The following is a 9,454-nucleotide window of genomic DNA, read 5'->3' on the forward strand; positions in this document are numbered from 1 at the left end:
TATTTTAACACTAACGATCTTGATTTTGTTATTCCTAGTGTGGCTGTTTCTTTGATGCAGGAGTTTGATGATGTGTTCCCTAAAGACATCCCTAATGGATTACCACCATTAAGAGGGATTGAACATCAAATTGACCTTGTGCCCAGAGCTTTGATTCCTAACAGTCCAGCTTATAAAAGCAACCCCGATGAGACGAAGGAGCTTCAAAGGCAAGTAGATGAGTTGATGATGAAGGGGCACATTCGTCAGAGTATGAGTCCTTGTGTTGTGCCAATGCTACTTGTGCCCAAAAAGGATGGAATATGGAGGATGTGTGTTGATTCTCATGCTGTTAATAATATAACAGTAAAGTATCGACATCTTATTCCTAGGCTTGATGACATGCTAGATGAGTTACATGGATCATGTATTTTCTCTAAGATTGACCTAAAAAGTGAGTGCCATCAGATTAGGATGAAAGAGGGTGATAAGTGGAAAACTGCATTTAAGACTAATTATGGTTTGTATGAATGATTAGTGACACGACCAAAAGTTTGATGTCTTCTCCTAAGTGCAGGAGTGTCGAAGTAATAAATGAATCATTTTACAAGTTAAGGACTCAAATATTTATGACAATCCTTTTACACTAGGGTTAAAATCAAACCCACCAATCTTATTTGCAGGACAAACATTGAAACCAATTGAAATTACAGTAAGAACAAGGTCAAACCCAATACAATATTTTGTTTTATGGAGATAGACCAAAAACCTATACAAGCTCTCACATAAAGGCTCACAATTGAAACCCAAGTGGTTATAGTGTCACTTAAACTTTAACAAGAAGTTTCACTAAAAAAAAATGAAAACAAATGCTCCTACAAAATATATTATAAAGAAAATGGACTTAAGTTTTTAATGTGTGATCTAACTTTTAGGTGAGGTAGGTTGTGCAATATATACATAGAAGAATAATCAAGAGTAAGCTTAAATAAGAAGATGACAAAAGTTATTTGTGAGGTAGGTTGTGCAATATATACATAGAAGAATAATCAAGAGTAAGCTTAAATAAGAAGATAACAGAAGTTATTTCATGTTATTAAATGAAAAATCATCTCAAATAACAAACATATATAGGCTACCCAATTCATGCTACCAATTAAAATAACATACCAATGAAGACATAATACCAATTAACCTACAAATGTATCTTATTCTTTTGGCATCACAAAAGAATCCATGTAAACTAATATCATATATTGTGTATAAACATGAAAAATCATTAAATACCAAAAAAAAAAATACATGCACAAATAAAGTTGTTTATGATAGACAAAAAATACATGAAATAAAATTGATCAACAATGATAATTGGCAAGCCACACATTAATACTAGGCATTAGTCCAAATATATTAATGAGATATTCTTAATCCATCTGTTCATTTGAACAATACCCATTGTTCATCTAAAGAAAAGGTTTAGTTTCTCAAAATACATAAAAAAAAAAACAATAATTTTAAAATCTTTCAAGAGTTTTAAGAATCAAGTTAGACAATTTAGAATTGTTTAAGATTTATATAAAGATTACTTGGATATCATTCTTTCTTATGGAGTTAAATAAACTATTCAAAGTTGGCTTGTCACAAACCATAAACACTAAAATTATCCTACCTCTAATAGTAATCTAAACGAACCACTTTATCAGAAATCTCCATAACTATGTCATGCCTTGAGTTTTAACTCTCTTTTTTTCTCTCTATTTTGCCTATCTATATAGGTGCATGTAGAGTGTGTTTGTGTGTATGGAAAAATATAAGGCATGGTAACTAGTAGTGAAATAATTGTAATCAATTAACAGAAAAATACCACTTTTCTTTTTGAAAAATATCACATATTATTTTAGGACAATTTTATAAATGTATGCCATTAAGTTCATTCTTGAATTTTCTAGATCTAAAATTATAATCCTCTAAATTAATTGCATTTTAATCCGTAATTTCTAAAATTTATTTACAATTATGTCTTAGTTAATTAATCATCATAGTTTAATTTATTACCAATGATTTGTAATGTGTGTGACTTAATAAGTTTTTAATATAATGACTCAAATATAAATTATAATCTTAATCATAATTTAATTATAAATACTAATTTATTTTTATTTTAATTAAAAATCATCATGAAAAAGTCTTACTTGCTTACTCAATAAAAAAAAAACTCTTTTATATTAGATATATAATAAAATTTATATTTATGACATTAAATATGAAAATGTAAAAAGAAAAATAATTTTAATGTTTTAAATTGTTGAAAAACTCGTAAAGAAAAATTATGAGGAATCTTTTAAATATGTTTTCCAAACTTAGTGTAAATTTAAAGAGTCGTCTAATTTCAACTTTTTCAAATAATTGAAGTCCTACTCTGTTTTTGAAAAATACGCTCCAACATGGAGAAGTGGAAAAAAGCATCAAGTACCGTTTAATAATAAAATAAAATAAAGTACAATCATTGCTAGGTAGATTGATTATAAAATAAAATAAGAAATGAAAGCGAGACATGTGGTTTAACATTTTGGACTCCGCTATGGAGATGGAAAAATTACAATTTAACTGATTAAAATATCAAGTTAACTTTTAAAATTTTATAACTTTACGGTTAACATATATTTAATATTTAATATGCTAAATCAAATTAAAAATTTAAAAACCAGTAAAATTAAACTTAACTCATATAAATTCAGTAAATTTAGTCCAATTTTACAAATTTATTAAATTTATAATATGAACCAAGTCAGCTTCAAATTTAACCTTAAAATATCTATTGATTAATTTTGTGAGATTGAATATATTTTTTAAACCATATATTAGATAAAGCTGAAATTTTACAGGGAAATATTAGATACATGAAAATATATTGTGATAAATTTTGAGGTTAAATGGAGTTAGAGAACAAGGATCAAAATTAATAAACTAATATTATCAAATATGTCAAACACAACCTTCATGTACTGTTTGGGACATATCTAGATTACCAGTGGAAATTTATTTTGATTAAAGTTGGGATAGAAATTAGACATCTAACTTTTCAACTATATATTGTAGGCCCAAAAATTAGAGACGTTTGAAATTATGACTCAAATCTGCCAAGAAATATGCAAAAATTGAAGATTCAGGCTACATAGAGGAATTTTAACATAATTTTTTATTATTATTCTATTTTATTTCTTTAATTTTAAATAATTATTTTTAATTTGAATTTTTTTTCTAGCGCATAAAATATTATTTAAGGGTTTATTTCATTATTGAATTTATATTAGTTAATTATTAATTTAAACTCATTAACTTATAACCCAAACAAGATCTATCAAGACTTATTGTGATGTGAATAACCAGGTTGTCACTAGGTTTATGTGTATTTATTATTTTTCAGTGATTTCTTTATATTAAGAAATTTTGTTTTGAGAAGTTTTATTTCTCATTGTTATTAATTTATTGCTTCATATTATTTATCTCTCTCATTTTATTTAAATCACTTATTAATTATAATATTATTGATTCATTTTATTAGATTTTAATGTAATTTAATTTCTTAGCTAGAATTATTAATATATAATTAGTTAATAAATAATTATTTATGATTTTACAATTTAAGTTTATAATCTAAATTTATGTTAAAAATATTTTTAACATTCTTGACACTAGCAGGGAATTGATGGCAGGATTCTTTTTAGAATCATCTTTTAGTTTATTGATAACACGAACAAGAGAGACAGACCAGGGAGTACAAGGCAGATGCGCCACCTTTTTTCTTGAATTCTCATTGCACGACCACAGCGCATCTAGCCGCTAATTATAACTGCTTCGGGGAAGTCTTGCCCTTGGCGCATGTCTGGCATTCGAGAAAAAAATAGCCAAGAGCAGGAGCCATGGCTATCAGTACGTCTAATGATTGTTAATACCAAACTATATATTCAAAATATTGTCACTGATCTGAGCTTCTCTGACTTCAATAGAAAATGAAAAATAAAAGCCTGAAAAAGCATAAGCTTATATAGAATAAAATATACACATCTATCTGAATTCCAAGCTAGCTTATACCATCTGCAATAAATTTCTAATCTTTTTTTGTGCCTAGTGAAAGCTCCGTTGGTTGAATACCAGGGACACCGGTGCCCAGGATAAGGTGCCACGAACAATACCAAAATAGCAACACTGCAAATAAATGTTTTTCTTGAAAACCACACCATCTAATTCAAGACACATGATCCTCACATTGCCAATTTGACAATGTATTCAGCTTTTTGGTGCAGATATGGTAGTCAGAAAGAGCAATTTAGCAATTGTTGCCTGGACAGTATTAGCTTGCCCATATAACAACGTACATGTTATCTATCAAGGTTCCCTATCCCCATCCCTGTTCAAGACCACCGCCTTAGTAGCTGTGGTTGATGGTGGCCTATTGATATTCTCAAGCAACCTACTGAATGCTAACTTCACAGGTATGCATGCAACTGTAGTTGGCCCAGATGTCTCAGGTTTGATTAGCCCATCCATTTTACCATTACCCGTATCTTGTACAGAATTCCTAACAAAATTCTGCTTAATACCAATTGATGACAGGGTTCTTGTTTTTTGATTAGATGGTAAGCTTACTTTCTTTGGCATCTTTCTAGGGAACTTCTTTTGTGCCGAAGGCTGGGGAACATGAGGTAGGCTCTTCCTTGCCAGGTTTGCCTTGTAACTGAAACTGCCCCCACATGATTTCCTAAATGGAACTCTTTTTTCTTGATCCATAAATTGAATATCCTCAGCAGCAGCATCGGAGCCTGACAATGATAATAAATGTGGGCGTGGTACCCTAGAATTGGTCCTTCTTGCAGTCCGCCATGCTGGTTGAAGTGATGTACTTTCATCTTGGTCAACTGCTTCATTGCTATAATAATCATTTAAAGGAAACTGATCATTTAAAGGAAACTGAGTTTCTGATGAACCATCTTCCACAGCTTCAATTGGTATCGGATGTCCGATTATTGCCTTCCCATCAAACTTGCTGATGAGAGAAACAATAGGTACCCGATCTTTTTGGTAGCTTGATTGGACCTTCAAATCCACATCTACTAACAAAGATCTCGCCCTTCCCCCAAAATGGTGCTGGCCAACAAATATTGGATTGGAATGCTCCCCCATGTCTTCCCAATGTCTCCTGAAAGTATGTTGATCCTCCAAACCCATGCCTTGCCATTTTATCATATTACGACCAGTATTATTTCGATCTCTGGACACGAACCTTGATGGAAAAGAGCAACCTCTATTACCAAGACGATACATTTTGGACCCAAAATATTTTCTGCCCAAATTGGCATCATGGGCACCAAATGCCCTTTGGCTTGAGATACTTCCTTTCATCCCATGGAAGGTTCCATGAGAAGCTCCATTAGAAACTTTTCCATGTTCCATATTGACAGGCTTCTGTGTAAGACATCGAATGTTCCTTTTCCCCTTCAATTTCCATTTGGACACTGCTTCATGTGCAAGAAAATGTTCATCATGGTAAAGGTCATCCATGTCATCAGAAGATATCAATCCATCAGACTCCTCGCTGCTTGTACTAGCATGTTCTAATGTCGCTTCAGGCTGTCCCAGAGCATCATGCTCAGCTTCTATAGGGAAAGCAACATCTAGACAGACAAATAAATAAATAAACACTAATGAGACAAAAACAATAAATAGTGACTTCTGAAGTAGAAGAGATATTATGAGCCATGACTCAGACAACTGAGATTTGACACAAACAATTAAAATTAAACTAAACCATCAATTTCTTGGTCCATAGAGAATCACAATATTTGTGAGAAAGGAATGGTAAATACTTGACCTGAAAAAATAACCATTTCTTTGTCTACATCTGGTTCAGTCTGAGAAGAATCAGACTCAGATTCTGATGAATTAGATCCAGACAAATAAGATTCAACATCTTCCATAAATCCAGATGAAGAGTCTTCTTCATTTGAAGAACCAGGATGGGAATGCAACTCGGCTTCAAAACCAGAAGGAAAGAACTTATTCTGGTTTGGAGGAATGTCCTTATCATCCATAGAATCACTAGAATCAGCTGGCAAGTAAACACATCTAGTCCTCTTTGCCCGGAAAATAGCTCCCATCTTCTCCACTCCTGAAAGAGAAACAAAACTAGTCAAATTGCAATAGCTGAGGGATTCCAAATTTTGCATAGTTTTCCATACTTCAATAAGCAAGAGGGCACCATCACATCCCTCGGCTAAATATCCCCCAACCAACCCTTGTGACTAACTTTATTTTCCTAAAGAATGTTTTACCATTTGCATGAGGGGTTATTTCCACATGAGGGAAGGTGTCAGGAGGATCTTCATATTTGTTGTCTGCTACAGGTCTTCTCCAAGAACCATCTAAATTAACAGAGGGTGAAAATTTTCTCTTTAAGGCAGTCCTCCGCCCAAAGTCTTGCGAACCTCTCATCCGCAGCATTGCCTCACTATGAAATTCCGAGACTGACTGACCTCCATCCTTGGCTTTCAGTGGAATTAGTGGGCTGCCTGGAATCTCTATATCAACTCCTCTCAAACTTTGGTTCAATTTAACATCCTCGGGTTTTCCACTATAATTTATTGAGCCTTCTGAAAATGCACCCAGCTCAGTCTTCACAGACCCAGATGATTTACTTCTTGGGCAATCAGAAGCAACACCTGATGCTCGGTGCTTTCTCAAGAGTTGCTTTTCAAGCTCAAGGGCATGTAGAATTGCATCTTCTCGACGTGCATATTTCTCTCTTTTCTTGATTGGCATGCCCAGGGCAGATTCAGCCCTTTCAATACAATCAGAAAATTCAGCACACCGAAATGTCTTCACACGCTTAGACTTTTCTAAATTGTACCAGTCCCTGAGAAGAAGTAGCAGCATGTTGAAATCAGAATGAAGATGTGACAGATATTGAGAGATGGGAAAATCAAATAACTTGGAATAAGGGCAAGGAACACCTGGTTTGACTAGCAAAACACTTAGAGGAATATCAATAACTTAAATACCAATTGATTGCATTTTTTTTACCAAGCCAAGTTTAAGAATAGTTAAACCTCAATAAGTTATGACTGCATAGAAAAGAAGATAAACACGAAAAAGTTAGCATAATGAAGACCAGATAAACAATGCAATGCTTGTTTTCCAAGAAACAAAATCATGGAAAATTGCAGAATCTATGGACTCTGCACAAAGAGTTATTTTCTGGGACTCAAATCATGTTTGTTTTCTTTAAAGACAGACATTAGAATGCATTTAGAAAATTTGCAAATCATGCAATGACTTTTACTTCATAAAAATACAATGGAGATTGCCTTCGTCTTTTTTCATTTTGGCATCAGCAAGTGACAGATCACGAGAAGCTGAGTTTAAAGGATGGATTTTGACGAACCTTAGATGGAACATCCATGCAAGGTGGCAGGGATGAGTACAGTAATTTCAATACGAATTGATCAAACTAGTACAAGATTAACTATTTTATGGTGGTCGTGACACTGTAAAAAATGAAGCTATCATCAGAACAGAACTCTAATAGGAACAACGATTTTATCAAGATATTCTAACACTCCGTCAGTGCCGGAGTAGCCCAAATATGCTTTAAGATTTTGCAAAAACACAGAATGGGGAATATGCTTTTAAGACTCTGCAAAAGGGTTGTTACGATTAAATTGCACAGAATGGGGAAAGATAACTAAAGGCAAAAGATAGGATTGAAACAATCAGCCCCACTCACAACACCTAATGCAAGAACTCCAACAGAAAATTGCAGCTATTATCTACCCAACTAACTAACTAACTACAATCTTAAGCGAAATGGAATTGTGCACAAATTAGAAGCTAAAGTTTGGACTTCTCAATTATTAATACAACAACAGAGCAAAGCATTTCTCTTGTCTCATTTCAGCAATCATCGTCTAATTAAAACGACAACACGTTACTAGAATTCCAATAAGAAAGACTTACACGCTAGCATCATCCCTTCCAAGGAGTTTCACCGGAGTCCCTGTTCGCGGCGATGTTAGATTATACTCTGCCAGTTCATCCGCCTCCATTATCTGACCAGGCCACCACGACCCGTTTCTTCTCCGCACCCAAACAATCGGACCTATGTTACCATCCGCCGCCGCCGTCGAACTCTCCTCCATCCGCACCCCTTCTCTCTATTTGTAAATGTAAAGTCAGGTTTTTTATTTTTATTTTACAAAAAAAATAGGAAAATCAATCAATCAGCCTCCTGAGAAGAGAGAGAAGCGGTTGATCCGGAAAGATGCGTAAGTGGTTGATCTGGGTAAAGAGAATTGGGTTTCCATTCAGAATTGAATACTTTTCATCTTCTTTTCTATTAGGTTTTTTTTTTTTTGACTGATTTGTTCTAAAAATTCCCCCTTTTTTTCTTTCTAAAAATTAAATATATAAATACTAATGAGTTTGGATGGCTGATTTTGGTTGGTTAGGGAGATCTTTGTTTGGTTTTAGAAGGGAAAAAAATAAAGAACGAACAGACAAGAACTAGAGCAGGAGGAGGAGGAAGAAGAAAAGAGTGAAGTTGAACGACGGGTGGCGTGTACCGGTGGTGGTACCTCACTGATATTTTACGCGGAAAACTCAACGACTCTAGCGATGTCCATGTGATCTCCATCGTTTTGGGCCTTCCATGGTTTTTGATCCATGAATTTTTTTTTTTAATTTGACACTGTTAAACTATTTTTTAAAAAAATAACAATACTGTTTGAAAAATTTTCTAGAAAATAGAATAGTTTAACATGTCTGCTATTTTAAATTGTGGTTTAAATAAAAATCATGATTCAGAATTACAGATTTATTATGACCGTGATTTATAATTGTTGTTATGAAGGGTTATTTAATCTTTCATATATTCTCCATGATAGTTGCTTCTACCAAAAAAAAAAACCCTTAAGATCCACAAAACCCTTGCCTCCAATCGTCCAAACAAGCCTTTAATCATCCATCAAAACACTGGAATCATCTTTTCTTTGTCTCCATAAGTTTGTCTAATTTTTTTTTTTTTTGCAAACCGCTGGCCTCGACAACCTCCTTATCACCTAGATATAAAAAAAATTAAGGTATAATAGTTGTATTGTCTCTTATTTTTATGGGCTTTATTATTGAATTAATAATTTTGAGTTTTGATTTATGATTATTTGTGTTATGTTTTATAATTAGGTATTTTGTTGATGTTGCGAGAATTTTGGGTTTTAAGTGTTGCAATCATGTGTTTTTAATAAAATTGATGTTATTTGTTGAATCAAATATATTTGAATTAGAGAAATTAGATTTTAAATTGATTATTAGGTTGTTTGCATATTTAATGTAATTGTTTGAATTGAGATAAATATTGTTTGAATTGATGTAATTAGATAGATAATTGATTTTTTGATGTTATTAATAAACTCATGATCGAAAT

The 9,454-nt window shown here is 32.9% G+C and overlaps 1 protein-coding gene across 1 annotated transcript; it reads right to left on the reverse strand.

Moving 5' to 3' along the window:
• Positions 1 to 3,993: 3,993 nt before the first annotated feature.
• Positions 3,994 to 8,666, reverse strand: LOC118037014 (uncharacterized protein At1g51745). Its single transcript, XM_035042891.2, has 4 exons — positions 7,993 to 8,666; positions 6,312 to 6,892; positions 5,852 to 6,148; positions 3,994 to 5,654 (listed from the first exon to the last, which is right to left on the reverse strand). The coding sequence occupies exons 1-4, from the start codon at positions 8,172 to 8,174 to the stop codon at positions 4,369 to 4,371; spliced, it is 2,346 nt and encodes a 781-aa protein (XP_034898782.1). The 5' UTR covers positions 8,175 to 8,666; the 3' UTR covers positions 3,994 to 4,368.
• Between the last annotated feature and the right edge of the window lie 788 nt (positions 8,667 to 9,454).

This window comes from Populus alba, chromosome 19, assembly GCF_005239225.2.
Source record: "Populus alba chromosome 19, ASM523922v2, whole genome shotgun sequence".
NCBI lineage: Eukaryota > Viridiplantae > Streptophyta > Magnoliopsida > Malpighiales > Salicaceae > Populus > Populus alba.